This window comes from Haliaeetus leucocephalus, unplaced genomic scaffold (assembly GCF_000737465.1).
Source record: "Haliaeetus leucocephalus isolate CR32 unplaced genomic scaffold, Haliaeetus_leucocephalus-4.0 Scaffold848, whole genome shotgun sequence".
Taxonomy (NCBI): Eukaryota; Metazoa; Chordata; class Aves; order Accipitriformes; family Accipitridae; genus Haliaeetus; species Haliaeetus leucocephalus.
Window position 1 is genome coordinate 18,277,517 of NW_010973284.1, and position 21,370 is coordinate 18,298,886.

Below are 21,370 nucleotides of genomic sequence, written 5' to 3' on the forward strand. Positions count from 1 at the left end.
AATTACATTTGTATATATTGAGTAGTTGCAATTTGGAATGGTGACAGAAGATATTTCAGTAATTCACTAATATGTGATAGGCCTCCAAAATAACAAACCAAGCAAAAGAGCAGGAACACAAGGAAAGGTACAAAATTCTCTCACAGCTCTTTATGTGGGTCAGTTACGATGGCTTGAAGGCTTTGGCAAGCTATGCAGTAAAAAAAAGAAGCTTGTGCTTACAAAATGTTTTTTTTCAACAAGAAGCAAAACATTTTTCTTACTCCATCTGTAGTAGTTTGATTTGAACAATTTGTTGGGGGTTTTTTTACTGGTTTCAGTAAAGTGGTAATGTTCTTAAAATAGTCTAGAAAGCAACTCTCCTGTTTTGTCTATTAGCAACTTCCCGAGCATAAAATGGACTTAGGAGTCCATTTTTTTAAATTAATGATGCATTTACATGATTCCCAATGGGAGGATGAATACCTACTAGAACTGTTGCTTAAAAACACAATCAGCATTTTATTTTAACAAAACAAAAAAGACTAAATACCTACTGTGAGCACATGGAATTTCAGTTGCAAATTTAACAGTTAACGTGCAAGAATAAGAAACACCATGTTGAGGATAATAGACTAGAAAAAGCTTTCTAACCTATGAGCTATTTCTGCTCACAACAGCAGTCACCCACATGCTTATGTCTTATTAAACAAAACTTTAAAACATGAGCATCAAGGCTGCCCTGAAGACTTTGCTGAACTGGGGCTAAGTCTGCTTTTAATCCCTCTGGTTTTTGTAGTATTTTCTTTATTCTTCTATCAGTAGCATCAGCATTTAACAATATTAATAACAAATAGGACATATCCTGCTAGCTTAGCTCTTATCAATACTGCATTTGCAGTTCCCTGAGGTGCCTTATGAATTAAGTCAATTGATAGAGCTTTTTGCATGAGCAACAATTAACACATTTATTCAACCTGCATCTGAGTCATTCAGCCATAGAATAATTCAGACTAGAAGGGCCCTCTGGAGGTCACCTAGACCATCCCCTTCTTCAAAGTGAGATCAAGTTCCAAGTCAGATCGGTTTGCTCATGGCATTGTCCAGTTTTAAGTATCTCCAGAATTTTCATCTCCATCTTTTGGTGGAGAATACTTAAAACTCTCTCTCTCTCTGGAATACAAAAATGCACTTCCTTTTTAAAAAAAAAAAAAAAAAAGACTAAGAAGATAAGATGCTTTTGTTGGTTTGGGTTTGGGTTTTTTTTTTTTCATTTCTTTTTGTTATGTATGTTGAGGTAGCCTGGAGATTTGGTTGTAATCCAGCTCAATGGTGAAAAGCAAATTTGACTTTCATTAAGACAGCTTAGTCAAAAAAGAGAGATTTAAAAGCAACTGAAATGATATGCTCAAAATAAACACTTTGTTTCCTCATGTTTTAGTTTCTTTTCACTTTCACAACATCCAAAACAAATGCCTTGCCTTTTTCCTTGTTATTTGATTGCTATTCTAACAGCAGTTACACCAAAAATACAGTGCGAAAATGAGGTGTATTGCTCACCCCCAAGGTAAATGACTCTCTTCTTTCATGATCAGCTCACTGCATGACTTTGTTCCCCTCCTATTTTATGTTCCTATTTAAAATCCTCACAACAACTAATATAGACAGTGAATGCGTACTAGGAGATACAAGACTGGCACAGTATTATGGCTAAGCAACACAGTAAGTTCAACCTTTTAGCTGAAGCAGTTTTTAATGTGGGAGAAAACAGAATCACTCCTTTATCACAGGGTCTATGAATCACAACAAAACATACTGATTGCACACGCTAATATTTGATTTACCACATGAGGTTCTAGAAAACCTTCCAAAAAACTTAAACAGAGGGTTTTAAAAACAACAACAACAAAACTTTCTAAAATTCTCAGTCAAGTAAACTCCACCATTGGAATAATTCATGAATCTCCTAAAGATTAAAAAAAATTCTTAATTTTCTCCCTGCTTCCTGAAGGTTAGACTGAGCCCTAAAACATGACCAACACAGATGCCAGACTCTTTGTACATCAATACATCTCCAAGTGGAATGGGAGTCTGTTCTCTCAAAGAGACGTAGGCTGCACCTCCTGTGTCCTTTAGAGCAGAAGGCAACTGCAGGGCAGGAGGCAGCCCTGAGTAATTAGCACTGTACGTAGCTGGGTACAGTTGCTGTCTAGATAACAGCCTAAGCTGCATGAACCTATCCCAAAGGAATAGTAACACACATAAGCTAGGAATGCTCCTGGAATTAACTTCACATGTTCCTCAGGGAACCAGGTCGATCCTTCTTTTTTACTGTAGGAGTGTTTAGACTCTTCTCATGGCTATATGATGATTTAACTTTATATACAACTGGACTGGTGAACAGGAAGCACCGAGTAGCTCATTCAGATTACAGACGACTCTGCTAGCGGCTGTATTCTAAAATTCTTCAATGGGACCTATAATTTATTTTCATTAACTAATGTTTTGTCTTCCTGTGAATTGAGTACACTTTTTGTATAATTTTACCAGTAACTCTACAAAATCTTACTATCAGAAAACTCATTTCTTTAACTTCATTTAAAACAGTGTTATCTATGAGGCATACACAGAAAATGCAGATGTGAGAAGTCATACATTTTATGTCTGAGGTATGACCACAAATGCTACTAGACTCTGCTTAGATTATTTTAGATTTATGATTTTCCTTGATTGAAAAGATTCAAAAAACCATGTTATGCTAAGAAATTCTGAAATTCCCCTTGCAATGGCAGAACCAGCATCTAATTACCAAATTTTCTGGCGACGCGCACTCTGAGGCACTTGCCAAGTCCTCCGTCAGAGCATTTATACCCAAAGGACCATGACAACATGTCATGGGTTAGTTGGCTGGCATGACCATGCCCTGGAGAGGTAGGCACATCGATCACTAAGGCTTTCAGAACCTGCTAATGTTGATGAGCGTCTCCAGGCTGAAGATCTATTCATTTTATCAATCTGTCTTCTGCTGAGTCAGTGTTTTTTACTTTCAAGGCACATCTGATGTATGTGCCTGAACTCTTTAAATCTAACCTAGTGTCAGAAAACAGTATGAGCTCTGCTCAGTTCCCATGTTCTTAGTTGTACTCATGTTCTTCAGCTCTCTTCCTGCTACAGCCAGACAATTTGTTCAATCTCTGAAATGCCATCTCTATGGCAATTTCTGTATCTTTAATATGGAACTATGTAATTGTTAATTTTTAAGACCAAAGCTTAGTTTTATTGCGTATGCACAAGAAATGAGTGATACCCAGACCAGCTGAACCACAATAACGAATCTGTCCTAATTCTTGCTTAATTTAATAGATTAAAAAAAAAGAAGTTTCAAAGATCAGATCAGTTCAGTTCAAAGTTGTAGTATAATGAGTTTCTATAAAGTTAATTAGTGAGACCAGAAGAAATCCCCAAGAGTATTCTTTGAGATCCCATTTGCATTGAGAGGAAAGGAAGATATATACTGAGCAACTCTACCTCTAATCTGAGTTCCTGCTCTATGCAATGATATACAAAAAACTACTTTGTTATCAGAGCCTCAAGTTTTGTTCTAAGAGGTATACCTGAAGGACAAAGAAATTCCTGTGAAGGACCAGCAGTCACAAACTGTGTAACCTCCAGACGACTCATTTCACAAAACTGTCAAAGGACAGGAAATGGCTGTGGCTAAAATAACAATCAGCATTTACAGAATGCATTAGTCAGGGTTACCTTTATTGTCACTTAAAACGGAGCCAAAGGCACTGATCACCACATCAGCTTTCAGACGGACAACCTGATCCTCATCTTCTTTCCAGTTTCCTTCATTGTCTTGTTTGGTTCGAACAAACTCCATAGCAACAATTTGTCCACCTCTAAGTACAACTTTCCGAGGGGAGAGGAAAGGTAGAAATTCACACTTCTCTTCTTTTGCAAGTTCCATCTGTAGAGTAGAAGCAATAAAATATATAACTTGAACATTGTTGTGTTTTTATGAAAAAACAAACAAACAAACAAAAACCCCAACATTTTTTGACTCAAGATGCTACCACGCATTCTTCTGTAGTAGAAGTCACCTGTGTACGGTATACAGTCATCTTAATACCAACTTCAGAGCCTTCCGTGCTATTAAGTAAAGCAGTTCTAGACAGTGACACTAGGTAAATTTGCAATGCAAATATTTCTCCAATATATTTTCTTATTGTTCTCTGTTACTTTGAATAGGTATAACTCCTTCAAGGGCAAAAGAGTTACCTTATGCAACTATCTGTGTCTTTTAAGAAGAGGCCTAGTATTAATTAAGTATATGCCCTAATTTCTGTTTACTGTGATTTTAAGATGTTATTAAATGCTGACCACCACGTGCAAACAACAGTTTTCTGAGTGACAATCCATACTTAAGATCTTCTGAATCTCTCCTGTGGTAAACCTGCTGAAGTCAAACAGCATTTTGTCTTAGCAAAATCTTCAGGATTTGATTGTCTATGTTTACACGACAACTTTTCTGAATATGTAATATCTAACCTGACATCATTCTAGCATGGCCATTACTAGCTGAAGCTACTTTTATTTTACTTTTTTTCAAGGCCACTGCATGATGGGATGAGTACAAACACTGACAACTTTTAGGAATTTACCAGGCTGCTAACAAAGATTTTGGTTCAGTGACAGCTGATTCTTGATTAGTAAGAATCTGAATAGCACATGAGTCTGTCTGTTCAATGGCTTCGGTAATCTCATTGTGTCTAGATTCTTAAATGAAGTGCAACAGAAGTAAAGTATTCATCAAGAGACCCTCTATTACTTTTTTTGCACTTCTATTCCCCTTCTACAAGATCTCTAAGATGCCCACCTTCTTGAAAGAGATGACCAAACTACCATAAATCTCTTTATAAAGATGCATTACATGTCCTGATATCCTCAAGTATACAAAAGTGTAAAGTATGTACGAAATAAATGATAATGGAAAAAGACCACCAAAATAAGGAGATCTAAACTGAAAAAAATCTCCTGTAGTATAGATATATTGAGGAAGCGGAGTCAGTTTCAAAATGTGCAGATGTCCTGATAAATGCCAAAGTGCAAAGCCAAACTAAAAATCAAACTCAACACTGAAATCTGTGATAAATGACATTGCTTTATTGCCATTGGCAGTGATTCAAAGCCAAAATCACCGTAAGTAATTTTCTTACAAGATTTTATAGGTTCCCAAGGCAACGTCAAGATCACTGAGATTCATTAGACAGCAGCCAGAAGGTATCATTCTAGGATCTAACCATGACCTGAAGAGTCACCTACAATACTCAAATGGCTGTTTGATCTCTGGGGTGCTTCCAAGATTAAAAATTTTACTGTATTTTCTAATTTACAAGAAATTCTACCCCCTGTATGCAAAAGCACCTCTCTGACGTTACAGGAAACGGGTACAACAGAGGAAAATTATTTATACAGAGACTATATAAAGTGGGCCTCAGATCGTTAATAAACATTTATACATTTTAAGAGCATTTTATAAACAAAACCTTTAGTAGATGTCTTCTAAGTACCTAGAGCACACTTTCAGGCCCTGTAGAAATAACAACCAATATTCCTTCTCATAAATGCTGTTATTTAGTTTTACCTCTTCTGGGACGGCCCTGATATTAGTGAATCCCTTCCTGAAGACCACAAACACGTGACGAGCTCCACAGCGTAAAGCAGATGTTGCACAGTCAAAAGCAGTGTCTCCTGCCCCAAGTACAATCACAGTTCCATGTATTGATGGCAATGGAGAGTGACAGGCACACATCCCTGAAAGATGAAAGGAAAACCCCATTTTCAAGTAGAGAAACCATTTCTGCATGACCACTCAAAAGGTACTTGTACTCAAAGCAGTGTAAAATTGCATCTTACAGTTTCCAAGCATGGAGTGTCACTATCAAATTATTCTGCTTCACTGAAAGACAGTTTTATTTCCGTTTTTAAGATATGCTCATATACATAATTTCATAGTCAGTACTCTAAGCAGCTGCACCTTTCTATCTGGAAAGAATTCAAATGACAACACGTTTGTAGGATTGTGGGTCCTGTCAAGTTGAAATTAGCAATGTGATATATTTTTATTCAAAAAGTAAGTTTCTCTCTTATCATATTCATTATCCTCCCAGTTAAAAAAAATAACACCTTTTAACAGATTATAAAGAATAATACTTGGTATTTTTCAAAAGATGACCAGTTGTTGATAGTTTTGTGTAATAGTTTCTCAAAGTTAGTCCCCTCAGTCAATTTTCTACAAGGCACTGACACTGTTCTGGCAATGATACAGTTCTCAGAGGCTATTCTCTACAGCAGCTGAACATGAGGCAGAAAGAATATTGTTATTACAGTAATTCCTAGATCTTCCACTGGGAGAAAACGTTTAATCTACAGTGGCTTTCTACAAACAATTTGCAAAAAGTTACATGGAGAGAATGACAACATTATGTGTTCATCATCTACAGCTTGTATTTGATGATTTGATTATACAAGAAATACTTAAGTAAAACTGAACTGTGTGTGTTGCTTGTATGAGACTGCACTTTATCACAAGTTTAAATACAACTGTTGATTACGCAAATTATTGCAATTTAAAAAATAATGCCATAAACAATATAAAACTATATTCTCAATGAGCTTGTGATAATTTCATTCAGGAGGTGCTAAGCTGGCCATTTAATCATTGCACTGTAACTCGAGTATCCTGCTATAGTAGCAGCAGATTTTCACATGCAATTGTGAAGAAACACAGGTATTGTTCAAGTAAACAATGCTTTCAATTTAGACATATAAACAGAGTGAGAAACAACATCCTAATACACATATTCTCTCTCCATTTCTAAAATGCTTAATGTATGGCAAATGGTATCATTTTCCCCCCATATGGCACTGCATTTACTATTTACTTAATAGGCTTCTTATTCTAAAATTTTCTCCAAACTTTTCTCATTTATTTTTAATGAACTTAATCCTTCACAAAAATTGTACATTGAGCAGTGGAAAAAGCACAAGCGCAGCAGGGGAATGGCAGCTCAGAGTGCCATTACAGGACTCGTCTAGAATGGATCAGTCACAGCAGCTCACTTTGCTCTTGGTGACAAGGCCACTCCCAAGGTAAATTCACATCTATGTATTTGCAAGGAGAACCCCTTTTGGAGGAAAGTATATTAACAAGTGGTATTCAGAACTTAGTAAGCAGGCAGAATATCTATTTTACTGTGAATAAGTCTATTATGTCTATTATTTAGAGAAATGTCATTGTAAAAAAAAAAAAAAGGATAGAGCTGGATATAGGACATATATTTTATTTTAAAATTCCATGCTTTAGAGAGCCAGAGGTAGCTACAGCTGCAGACAGACACTAGGAAATTAAGTAAAAGAGACCATGTTAATTAACAGACAACAACAAAGAGCTACTATTACCGTCAGTCAGAAAAGGTTAGTTCTTCAAAGTTCATCCTTTTTTTCATTGTAGACTGTCATGGTTTCAGCTGGGATAGAGTTAATTTTCTTCTTAGTAGCTGGTATAGTGTTATGTTTTGGATTTAGTATGAGAATAATGTTGATAGCAACAACTAAAAACATCAGTGTGTTAAGTAGTGTTTAGTCTAAGTCAAGGATTTTTCAGCTTCTCATGCCCAGCCAGCAAGAAGGCTGGAGGGGCACAAGAAGCTGGGAGGGGACACAGCCAGGACAGCTGACCCAAAGTGGCCAATGGGGTATTCCATACCATGTGACATCATGCCCAGTATATAAACTGGGGGGAGTTTGCCAGGAGGGGCCAATCGCTGCTCGTGAACTACTGGGCATCGGCCAGTGAGAGGCAAGCAATTGCATTGTGCATCACTTGTTTTGTATATTCCAATCCTTTTATTATTATTGTCATATTATTATTATTATTACTATTATTGTTATTATTTTCTTCCTTTCTGTCCCATTAAACTGTCTTTATCCTAACCCACGAATTTTACTTTTTTGCAATTCTTTCCCCCATCCCACTGGGTGGGGCAAGTGAGCAAGCAGCTGTGTGGTGCTTAGCTGCTGGCTGGGGTTAAACCACGACATAGACTTAATATAAAAAAATATCATTGTATATCCTGGCAAATCGAGAATGCTACTTTGCAACATTCTAAAAGATGCAGATCACATTATATAGGATCCTCATGTAGGCAGGTGACATACAGTACATGACTATTATGTGTCCACACAGAATTCTATAAAGTATTTTTAGTCAAATTATTACAAGAGGGCATTCTTTTGCAGGATTTATTTTTCCTTTTTAATCCACAAATGTTTTGCAATTCAGATTCTCAATCTGTTTCATTTTTAAACATCTATTTCTTAAAAAGAAAACCAAACAAACCCCAGCCTTTTCTCCCAACCCATTTGAGGTCACTATGAGCTTAAGAAAACAGTAAGAAATAAGCACTTGATCAAAATAGCAGAGAGATGGGACTAATGGGATGCAGAATTTCCCTTCCTAAGTATTTTGCATAAACTTCACTTTTATACGCAGAATGATTTGCTGCAGAAGATATATTCTTCAACACATTGTTTATGGAAAGTCTACCAAATACGGGGGCAACCCTGTATGACACTAAAAGAAATTTCTGAATGCTCAGAAGAAAATCAGTTTGTAGAAAAAAAAGGTATATGTGTGGTTAAATATGTGGTCCTATGTACAAGACCTCATATTGCACTAAGTATATGCCCAGAAAACTGTACATGGAATTTCTTTTTTATCAACACATTGGGCAATCTAGACCATGAGGGAACATGGCATAGAAATCTCGAGCTCCATCTCATACATTCATCTTGGGCTTATGACTTCACATTCAGGGCCACTGAAAGCAGCTATACTCCTTGGGGAGCAAACACAGCCATCTGTACTCAAAAAAAAGATGTAAAAGCATAAAACTAGACTGCATTTGGTGCCTATGAACTGAGTGCTGTCTTACTAACTCCTGGCATACTACTGTTGTTCTGAGTCTTAGACTGTAAGTTGTTTGGGTAAGGAATTAGTGCTCCCTTAAATGTGTCTGTAAAACATGCAGCACATGGCTTGGGATCAAGTAAAATAATTTATCAACAATATACAAAGCAGCTGCTTGTATGGGTTGGCAACACCTTCTTTAATATCAGATTTTTTCAGACCATCTTATATATACTATTTATATCAAGTTACTTTATATAAATGAGAAGCTTATGACATCTTTTGAATATAATTCAAAATAACAAATATAACTTATTAGGGGTAATGATTTCCCATGTACTTATATTTTTATATATGACTATTTGCTTTACAGTCTCTAGGACTGACTTTCCTGACCACACTCCTGAGGTTGCAACTCACCAAGAGAAAACCCTGCCCCAGACCTATTCACTGGGAGGTGCTTCATAACTGGATGTGCTGCTGTGTAACCAGCTGTCCATTTTGATATATCAGTAACTGCTAATGACTTACTGAACATGATTACAACAAAAACATAATATCACATACCTGGCTTACTTGCCATTGCTACCAAAGGTAGGAAGTCTTTAGATGTGTAGAATCCTTGATCCATTCTCAGTCCTTGGAATATACTGTCTCTGTTTGGTTCTGGCAAACCTAAAACAGATATTTTAAGGCATATCAGAACTACAAGGGAAATTTCAATGACCAATACATATTTGACATACATACACATTCTCAAAAACCTCCTCAATACAAGCACTTTTACAAACCGTTAGATGTTTCTAAAAGAACATCACAGATGACTGTAGTTTCATGTTTGTAGTCTGTAGCTTACATAACTCATGATCTTTTAATAGTACTGGCACTTGAAAATAAGGTTGCTGGATAACCTGTGTATTCATATAACTCATACCAAAACAAACACAAAGGAAAGGATTAGAGAAAACAGGATATACAGGGTGCAAAAGCAGGGAAGCTACTGGGGAAGAGAAGACTCTTGTAAGCTTTTCTTGTATCGCTCTATCTGCATGCGCATGTAACTTACTGCTGTGAAATGGTTTTGTTCCCTTTGTTCTGAGGCATTCTTCAATATAGCTAGTCTGCAGATAATACAAATGAGGCAATAATAAACAGCTTAACTGATGAGGAAAGGAGGACAAATGGCAATGCTGTAGATCTGTCTTATCTGTGAGTATCTGTATGCCATCATTTTTTGCCATTCTTGATTGTTTTCTCAAAACCCCAAAGTCCTTATTGGCTGACATTTACTTATAGTTATTAATAGCACACACTTTTACAGAAGCTGTAGGATACAGACAGGGGTACACCTCACAACTAATAATAGCAACAAATACCTTTCAATTAAAAGAAAGCAGCAAAAAGTATCTTCCAATTATCAAGAATATCTTCTTGTTGCTGTGTGAACATTTGAACAGCACAAAAAAAACAGTCTAGTTGACACAGAAGTTAAAACAGTTTTTTCATGCAAATGCAATGATCTATCAGGGTATTTTCAACAGGACCTTGACTTTCATATTTACATCTAAAAGCCATAATATTATCAAAGTATGCTAATTAATAATTATATACTGAAATGGAGTAAACATCAGCAATTTTTCTAAGAAAACACACTAGAACCAAGGAGTCCTCAGAGCAAGCAGGCGGAATTGGAGCATGAAAAGCAATCTGTGTTCCCTCCATTCTCAGGCATGGATGGCAGCAGACTAATGTTTCTTCTCTTTGAGACATACTGGTCTGGAAAACCCCAATAACATCATGTTACTGTCAACAATAAAGCAGGATTGCACATTGAGGAGTGCTGTACCAAGTAGGGAAGGTTTAGGGCCTTTTTACATTACTTAAGCAGCAAAAATCTGTCTCATTATATCGTAATACCAGGACTCAGTCGTGAGAAAGCTTAGGATTTTTTCATGAGTTACCTGATATGAGGGAAGTTTCTTAAAACTCTAGATCCCTGAATGAAGTTACTATAATACAAAACGGAAAAAAACCTGTTAAAACTAAAAATACACTTCAGGGAGTAAAATGAAAACACGCTCTCAGTGAATTCAAAAGGCTTACAAGACAAAAAGCAAATAAAAAAGTCCTGACATTTTTGCATTTCAAAAATCTCATGTTATTGAGCACTTTGTTGATCTCTCTTTATAAAAAAAATCATGACTAAGTTGCTGAACACCTGACTTTCAAAACACCACTGATCTATAGTTGGATATTGAGAAAAATAAGGTTAGAAAATACCAGCATGTACTGAACTTCAAGAACTTTGAATGCTGTACTTTCTGGGTAGACTGGACTATCAGCTAATGAAGAATGAATAATGGGTATCTTAAGAGGCTACCAGAAATACTTACTGCTATTGAAAATACAATATGTAAAATGCATTAAAGAAATTATTTTTAAAACCGCATAAGTTTTCCTCTATGTATATATTGCAAAATCATCTATGGCAAGAAGAGTACCTCAGAAAAAGCTCTCAGTGACTGCCTACAGGCAGAGGACAGAGTAATGCGACTACTTCTATTGAGGTGTCCATAAACCAGCTCAGAGGCCTCAGTTTACTCTTGGGAGAAACACTCTTGTCTTTAGTGAGATGTGCAGTCTGCATTAAAGATCATTTCCTTCCTACCTAACATCTATCCCAGTTCAAAAACAAGAAACCCTTACAAATAGTTTTTCCACGTATTTTTGCCACTTTTATCATCTCCTAATGAAAATTATTTCATCTCTAACAGCATCAGTAATTTAGCTCCCATAGGCTGAAGAAAGAGTAGAATTAAGGGAATGAGGCAATGTTCATGGTTCAGGCTCATCACTAGTTCAGTGTCACTGAAATCAAAGGAGTTGGATTAAGAATGCATTGGATTCAATGATGTTTAGCCTAGCTGATATGACCAAAAAAAAAGCCTAATAGGTAGTCAGTATATGTGGCATTTTTTGCTGTTTATTTTACTATTTTCATTTTGCTGAAAAGTCAATGAAAACCAATTTTGCAATATTTACATTTGAAGGAAATGCAGGGGATTTTTCTCTTATACCTATAAACACCTGGCACAGTTTCAAGCTTTTTGCTAGCATCTGCTGGAAGTTGTACTGGATTCTGATGTATCTCCTTTTGCTGTTTAGTATTTGCCATTATTATGATTGCATTTAATTTTGTTAAAATAGAGAGATAGAGTACTTCTTAAAGCCACTAGGTAGCTAAGAAAGAGGCAGGCAGAGGCAGACAAACAGAGGAAGAGATCAAGAACTGATAAGATCCACTTTAGAGACAAACCATTTCATAATAAATGGCCACCCCACAGAAGTATGCTTTACAGACAGATCAAATATTGATAAATAGCCAAGAGCCTCTCAGGAGAGAGAACATTTGATGAAAAAACAGCTGTAGAGGAAAAATGTAGTTTCAAGCAAATGCTTTTAGTGGAGAAATAAAATTTAAAAAACCCCAGTCATCTATGAAAGACACAATTTAGGTCAAAATAATGATCCAAGAGAAATACCCTGTGAAGATAAATCAGAGAGATCCTTTAGCAAAAGGGATTTCACACACTAGTACAAAATAGCCAGGAGCTGCCCAAGAAAAAATGCTTAGAAAAACATGAGGTCTTTCCCCTACGTTTTAGGCTGGAACCAATGGTAGTCAGTTCTCTGCTCTCCAAGTCTACCTGCAAGCCATTTAAAAGGCTTTTTTATTTATTACTTGGTATTTCTCGTCCTGAAAGAATCTTTCACTATTCTAGGTCTCCTGCCTTTAAATAACCTATATCAAAATCTAGTGATAACAATTATTTCTTTCACCTGCACTGAAGAACAACTCTTCTGAAAGACAACCAAGAGGAGACAGCCTAGAAAGACAATTCCACTGGCATTGTTCAGATGGACTCTGCACACCCATACACAAGCAGAGGGCTATGCCCGGCCCCTCGCCTTCTGCAGCCAAAGCCCTGGACTTCCTGAAGCCTCAGTCCCTTTACCTGCTGATGCCAGGGAACAAGCTTCTGAAGCAACTGATATACAAACCACACAATGAAGCCTTATGGGCTGTGGAAAACAACATTTACTGAGAAAACAGAAAGTAGAAACGTTATGAAAATAAGAGCTTGCATGACAGATCTAGGTCACCTTTGCAAAAAGGTAATCTAGACAGCCGCAGTCTGGGTCAGGTACAGCGTAGAAAGCAATTAATCTCTATTCCTGACCCTCTGGTTTGCTAGGCCCTGTGCGTTTTATCTCCAGATGCTCCAGCTGTTTCTCAGTAAGCATCACTCTCTTAGTATGAAGCCCTCTTTCCTTCTTGCCTTGATTTGATCCTCACAATCCCATCTCTAGTGGGCTATACCTCAGCATCAGTGTCTCTCCCATGTCTGACATACCTTCCAAAGTCATTAGCCACTATAGCAGTGGCTTTGGAAAACACAGACTTTATCCTCCCTTTTTCATATCCTTTATATATACATATCAAAATACACATGCATATATATATTAGAAGAAACAACTGCTTCCTGTCAAGATCCTGTACTCTTTGTTGTCACAATACTGATGCATGACAATTTTCTTAACTCGCGGTGTTAAGTCCATTGTCTCCATTTAAAGAGATAGAATTTAGATCCTCTCACAATTCTCTAGTCCAGATGAAATATTAATCACTAAATGATTAGAGGCAATTTGTCAGATATACAAGGCAATACAGAAGAGTGATGCATACACAATGTAAGCTACTGGCATGCAAAGCAATGCACCTAGTCCACTTGGTTGCTGCACCAAATAAATCAAGGCACGTCAACACATCAATCGGCTAAGCCTGAAAAGGAAATAAATACTGCTGCTATTACTGTAACTATTAGCCTGGTCTGGAAAGGAAAACTAAAGTGGGAGTAGAGGCACAGCATCTCTCTCTCTCTCTCTCTTATTTTGATCAAATCCCCTCTCCCCAGAAACAGGAATGCCTTCTGAACTTGAACTCATTGTTTGGATTACTTAAATCTGACATGTTTGGGCAGATTTGCAGTTTCAAATGAACTTCTCAGTCAGTCTTAATAACTGACATACAAAATAAGCCTTCGTCCTTGGTAAGGGTCAAATGCAGTTTTCACTGGCACCTGACTGAAAACAAATCTCCAGACAAAAAAAAATGGAGCTGAAGTTGAAGTGGAAGTATACAGTAGCCTACAGGGACAAAACTTGCTAGAGCATTGTGAGGTTTTCTGTTTTCCCTCACATCAACCGCTGAAAAGTCTGGTTTGCTTCATTTTTAAATGTAATAATACCACATTCTGGAAAAACTTAAGCTGGACCAGGTAAACAAATGAATAACTAGCACCTTTCAAGCAATATTCCCTCTCTTTGCATTCTTAGCTGTTGCTGTCCTGACAGAAGAGAGTTTTCAAGATGAGAATTGGCTGGATTGTTTTTACCAGCTCCTTACTTTCAGGTAAAAATGTAAATTCAGGCTGGTGAATGCAACCTGTGTTTGAATATACCAAGAACTATTTTTTTAAAAGCCAAGACACGCTATTTTGACATTTTTTATAATGAATCCTTCAAGTTTGTTTCAAAATGATATTACATTTATAAACTTATCCAAACTGAACTCAAAAGAAAACAAAGAAAATTGGATTCACTGGCCAATGACATCCAATTTTCTACCTCTTAAAACTGGCAAACCAAAACCAACATGAAACCCCATTCACTTTTTTTTTTTCAAATGTTCTTTTGTCATATAAATATGGACCATTAGGTAGAAATTTAGAGGGTAGGGAGGTCTTTCCACCTTTTGCCATATCCATGAAAACCTGTTCATGTTTCAAAGTTAAACAAGATTTTGAAAAATCACATTTATAGAGAAAACTCTTGTTCTGCCCTTCCCAGCCTCCATGACAGGGATTTGCTGAGGAAGGGGGGGGCCAGGAGATCCTAGGACCAGGTAGAAAGCCTTGAATTATGAGAATCTACTGAGAATGAGAAGAAAAATGCATAAATCTCATAAGATACCAGATGTGGGCAGAAGAAACTTATTATTAGCTGTGTATCTGCTCTGGTGGCAATGCAAATCTCCTGAAATAATACCTGAGAGGCTAAGCCCAGACAACCTGAGACCCAGCCTGCTAATCAGCATAAGAAACTTGAACATAGCCCAGTAATGAGGCAGCATAGGTTCTGCACCAGCAATACCTCACCTTTGGCCAGCTTGAGGAATAGAAATAACAAGTTGTGCCCACTCATGTGCCCTGGGCAAAGGAGCCATGGAAGGCTGATGGACAGAGACTGATACGAATTTTAGAGAGGAGCTGACATGCTCTGGTAAGTTATTTTTGTTAACAATATTTGTTTATATGGGGGGGGGTATTTTCTTAAAAAGATGTGCTGAAGTACATACAGAGCTAAGAAAATTGCTCTCTAAAGGTGAATTTCTAAAGCCACCATTTCCCTTCTGAAAGGGGCCTTTCGAATTAACAGAGAAGTATCTATACTGTCCCTTCTCCCTGCCCTTTTATGCACCGAGTATAAAAATATTTCAGATGTAACACTTCTGATAGCATTTCACACTTGCCCAGAGAGTTGCAGCTACAGGTACCATATGGTCAGAGTGACTACAAAGGTGCATGGCAGAGAAGAAAGAACATATTGTAAATTCCAAGCGCATAAGCATCCTTTAATATTTCTGCATGTTCTGTTGTTCTTCAACAAGTCTAGTTTGTGGTCTGGGGAAATGGAGATCAAAATCTATGTATTTAAAGCAGTTTTATGTCACACAATCCATGAATTGTATAAATTGGACCATGAGTTTTAAGTACATTAAAATATTTTCTTGAAATGTAACATTGAAAAAGTAAATTCTTATAGCTGTCAAATGTACAGTTTTCCCTAGACATGACAGAATCTATTTGTATGCAGTGGCATATGTTCTACCTATTTGTTTATAAGAAGTTACATTCATTCGTATCAATATTGGTAACATTGCTGTCCATGGATCAATATTACATCACAATTTAGATATGAACTATACTAAAGTGCATTACCCAAATATGGTACCTAAGCTGTGCCACATAGCTGATTATATTAAACACACCATTACGATTCGTGCTATGACATTCATCAGAAATGGAACAGAAAGCCAATGGTATCTAAAGAGTTACTCTCTCTACATTTTTAAAGGTTTGCTTCTGAAAGACTAAATGCCCAGTAAAGTTGCAAATGCTCTGCAGGTGCTCAGCTTCTCTCAAGGTCAGTCCATTAGTGATTAACACATTAGTAAATACTTCTGAGGCTTGTATTTTTAAAGGATCTCTCTCATTTTGCTGGAGATTTTTTTTTATGGTGGCAGCGTTGTTACTTCCTGTTGTGAGGTTCAATGGAGTATGTTTTCTAGGTGGTTGATTTTTTTTTGTTTGCTATGTATGTCGATGGAGATAAGTGTTTTAATTACTTTTTTAATGTCTATGCTTTTGTATTTTCTTCCTCTCTCCATTTATTTCCTGCTGTTGAGATTACTGCCTCATCTCCACAGCAGGTGGCTCTTTCAAATTTGTTTTCTTTGTAAGCCTGGTAGATTTATTTTGTAATATAACTGCTCCTTTTTACTGTTTTTTATTAATGATTTCTCTACGTTGGAATAGGTACACTTGCAAGGTTTGTAGGAGTAATTCCTTAATGATGGCTAAAGGCCTCATTCATAGAAAAAGAGAAGTAAAGGTAAAAAGTAAAAGAACTACAAGGCACTTGGGTTAGCCTTTTCTTATCCTGAAGTTAGAATGAACACTGTATACAGCATATGTGAAAGAACACCATTCACATTTAACAACAAGAGCCATACACAATTGCTGCAGTACATTCTAAGTTGAACAGCTATGTCCATACCATAATGCCTTTTAAAAACAGCTGAATGGGTAGCTGAATCTGGAAGTAATACAGTCTATAGGTCTCACACCTTACTTTGTTCCTAAATTAGACACAGAGACAAGGATCTGAGCTCTTGCAAATGGTATTGAAGTTAACAGGAATGAAGTAGTCAGATCAGCCAGAACTAGATTTGTTCTTATAATCCAATTTCTCTTTGAAGCCAATTGTCCAATCCCAGTTTAGATGTAGCCAAAATTTCACAAGATCTAGGCATCAGAAACTGCAGATGGGAATCACAGGCAGAGTTTAGAATCAATTCACGTGAGTGATGGAAATTAGGAATATGACAACGCAATCAGTGTTTTATGTCTGAGCTTGGATTACAAAACACTGCAGCCCTGTGGTCTGCTCTCACATCTAGTGATCCCATGATCAGATCAGATTGGCATCTAATGTCAACTAAAATGTCCGAAGTTGAACCATAACTCATTAGCCCCATCAAATATGGAGTCCACCCCTAATTTGGTTATATCATAATCAGTCCAGCTTTTCTCAGGGCTTTAGCCTACACTCCGCAGCCTAGCTCTGGTCTTAATTGCTCTTCTTAAATTTTATTATGGTCAACATATGGGACCTGCACTTCAAATACTATTGGGACAACACTCAAGTATGACTAAGGTAATGTGTTTTAGTGAAAATCATCAGTGTTTCAAGATGATTAAACAAAGATATGGAGAAATTATGTGGCGATTTTCCACTTCTCAATATCTGGTATTCAATTAAGCACCATAATGATTTTCAACTCCCAATTTGACTTAGGCACATATCCTCTAAAAGCACTTTCTTAAAACGCATACCTCAGAACTGAAGCAAACAGTATCACTAAGTGTTTTTAAAACATAATTATTTAAAGAACACACTGGAAGTGATACTAGGTTGGACAAAGATATACAGCTTTGTAAATTAAGGAACAGATGGTAATTCTAGCCTTTCTTCTCAGGTTGGAAACTGATACTTAATGTTGCCCATATTTGAAGTGATAGTTAAATTGAGGATGCTAGGAGGTTAGATGGTAGTTCTGGTGAAATGACTTGCTAAAACGTGAAGATTACTATGAAGTAAATCTCATCATAGAGAAGGATGAATGCAGAAGTCTGCTTACCTTCCCTCTGGTTCTGTTCTGCCTGGTATTATTTATTGCAGGACTTAAAGTACTGAAACAGTTTGCTATGAATCTTGATTTGTAGAACATAAGAGTTTTGTAAATTGTAATACAGAGCAACTGAAGAAACATCTGCTGTAAAAAACAAAGTGGAATATTGCTGCAAACCTTTCTTATGTCATCTTGGAAACATTTTTTATACTGGTAACAAATCTGAAAAGGTCACTAGCAAAAATGCATTTAGTAGTCTCAGTCAAATCCATCTCTAACATAAGAATGTACCATTCCACACAGGAAAAGAGCTTGCTCCTGTCTGCTTACAATAGAGCTGAACTGGATTTTTAGTCCTGACTGGAATTTGGTCACTTCTTACCACTAGCATAAGCTGTCATTATTCAGGAGCATCCTTGAACCGGCATAGCAGGGATGCTGAAGTTTAAGATCTGACATGCTAATGTCGTCAGTTCCTTTCCCTCTTCCTTCTACAAGTTTTTTCCTAGCACTTAGCAAAGGAAAGACACGGGGGGGGCTGTGTTTCCTCCAGACACCAGCCAGATACTATTTGTCAGTGTGATATGCTGCACCACACTAGAGCAGAAGAAACTGGCCCCAATGCTTACTCTTGTTCAGTAAATGGTGCTGAAGTGAAGTGGCCACAAAAGCAAGATCACCTCCTTGGGGACTCTCTATCAGTAATTTGAAGGACACAAAAAAATCTACCATCTCAGAAACCATACGTCACAATAAAGTAATTTTTATACAGTATAGAAAATCCAAATATGTAGAAGAGAAAGCAAATAAACTGGACAGAGAGATTGCGAGCAACTGACTCCTGAAGAGAAAGCAGAAAATACTACAATAACTGTTTGCAATAGAAACAGTATCTTTCCCCAAGTAGATTCATTATAACTTACCTGTCTAATATGTCCAGTTTATAGGCAGTCATGCTGGCATATTGGAATAATCAAAGCCAATGAAAACTTACAAAGGGAGAATCAAATGTTAGCATAGAAAGCATCTCTTCACATTCATTTTTTATTTCAAAAAAGTTGGAAAAATCTTGAAAAGTTGGATCAATAGAAGCTACATATGGTAAATATGCAGGGAATGGATAAAATGAGAACAAAACTGATGGAAAACATTCACAAAGAAAAAAACACAAATGCTTAGTTGGCATCACAAATTAAAATAAATACTAGACCTCTACACTGTTGCAAATCAACAGCTAAAAAAAAATAAAAATCTATCAAAGGCAGCAAATTCATCCTGTAGAAGTATATGAGAAATAATTAAGTCATTGATATTCTGGAAAAATACATTTGGTCAGATCTCAGGCACTGTACAGCAAGGAGGTTGCAATGAATTGTACTGAGACAACATCAACTTGTACTAACTAAAATCATCCTGTATTTTTGGTGTAATAGTAGTATAATAGCTGATAGGTGGTATCAAAGTGTTACAAATATAAACACTGATTTTTATAATACTGTTTCCTAAATTTAATTAAACTGAACAGTTAAGAATCAGAGAAACATCTAACTACAGCCGTTTCTCTTAAATCTGCTACTATTACTCTGTTGCATGCCACTTCCGTAGCTTCCATTCTATTTGAATATAGCGACTATGAAACAATAGACTGGATCAATTATAGCTTTGCACCCTATATAACTGTATCTATATTAAATACTTGTAAAATCTTACTTATCCAGGAGGAAAATCCCACACACTAAATAATACTTGCAAAATATAGGACTTTCTAGCTATTCCTATTTTTAAAACGTAGCAAGGATTCACCCAAACCTTTTCTTTTTTTTTTTTTCAAATGTAAAAGTCTTCAGTGTAAACCAGCAATGTCTCCCAAATGCTACTGAATAATTACCATTCTATCTGAAATTTCAATATAGGAAACAAATATTGTTTCCCAGTTCTTTGTTAACATATTATATTGTCTTATCTTAAATCTTAGAATATTAATACACTGGGTTTGTCCACGTGGAAGAACAAAAAGATGCTATAAAGCTTATTCAGTAATTACTCCCATATCATTCCACCTATGCTGCATTTTTTAATCACTTCAGGTAAACCATCTCTACGTATATTTTAATATGAAGCCTCAAAAGAAGACTTCTAAACATTATTCATTTTTCTGCAGCACAGATCTAAAACTGAAAACCTATCATCAGTGCATTCTGATGAAAAGGTAATAATTAAATCTTTTTTTCCCCTTCTTCTACAGCACATTATTTGACCTATGATAGAACAACCTATCAAATTTCCATTTATTATTTCTACCTGAAGGGTTTTGCCAGCTCACACAAACATAAATCTCCATTTGTCAGATTTAAACTGTACCTGTCCCAGCTACTATGAGGGTTCATAGCTCTTGTCCCTTAAAAATTACCAAATAGCATCAAGCGACATAACCTCCCTCCAGCCTTCACTGACCCTTGCAATCAATAATATTTGTAACCTGTATGTGCACAGTTAAGTAGAACAGAAGCCATGCACTATCCTAGTTAACCACATTGAGCTGCGATACTAAAATCTGCTCCCTTGTGTCTCCCATGATCAATTTTAATCTCTGGACCAAGAATAAAAGAATGCAGACCCTGTGTCCAAATTCATCTGAAACGGATGTTACAGATTTGTAGGTCTGCACAGGAGCTGTGGATTTAATACAACTAGCAGTTCAAGCAAAGAACAAATCTAAGCTATCGTTCATTCTCATTATCCTCAGTGTATTTTGGATCTTCAGAAGACATTACAAAACACAGGAAAATGCACATGTACTGACATAAGCCTGTTCGCTTTGTTAAAATACCATCAGGTAACAGTTATTTGTTAGAGCTGTATCCATTACTGCCACTGCAGGTAAGATGGAGATCAGTTATTCCATTATGATTACTTTGTTTAAAGGTTTATAAATAGACTGCTAATATTCATTCCTTCTGGAAATGTGTCATATATAGTAAATTAAACAGAAATTCACTAGAAATAATAAAGCCTGGTTCTGCTTTGTTAAAAATAAACAATTATTACAGGAAAAAAAAAAGTAATTCAGGTTTCTCATGGTATTTGTTCTCTCACCTCCAAACTAATTTTATTTAAAGGAAGGCAAATTTGCCAGCCAATTAGTCTAATTAGACAATGGTTATCTGAATGTAGAACAGGAAGAAAGCAACTTTAGAAACCTACTGCAGTAGAAAAAGCCCTTTTTGAATCTGTCACACTACCAGAACGCATGTTTCCAGAGTTCTTGTAACTGCGTATTTATAGGCTTGGCTATATTGGCTCCTCGTCAGCAGCTCCAGTGCCATGAATCATCTATCAAAACATTTGAGAAGACTTTCTTACTCGTTTCTTTAAAGCAA

The 21,370-nt window shown here is 36.5% G+C and overlaps 1 protein-coding gene across 1 annotated transcript in view; it reads right to left on the minus strand.

The window, feature by feature from the left end:
- Positions 1 to 21,370, minus strand: part of DPYD (dihydropyrimidine dehydrogenase) — a 342,314-nt gene that overhangs the window by 187,304 nt on the left and 133,640 nt on the right. Inside the window, exons 9-11 of the mRNA XM_010582763.1 lie at positions 9,524 to 9,631; positions 5,630 to 5,799; positions 3,742 to 3,952 (exon numbers count right to left, since the gene is read on the minus strand). Of these exons, the coding sequence (XP_010581065.1) occupies positions 3,742 to 3,952; positions 5,630 to 5,799; positions 9,524 to 9,631 (489 nt within the window). The remainder of the gene's footprint in view (positions 1 to 3,741; positions 3,953 to 5,629; positions 5,800 to 9,523; positions 9,632 to 21,370) is intronic.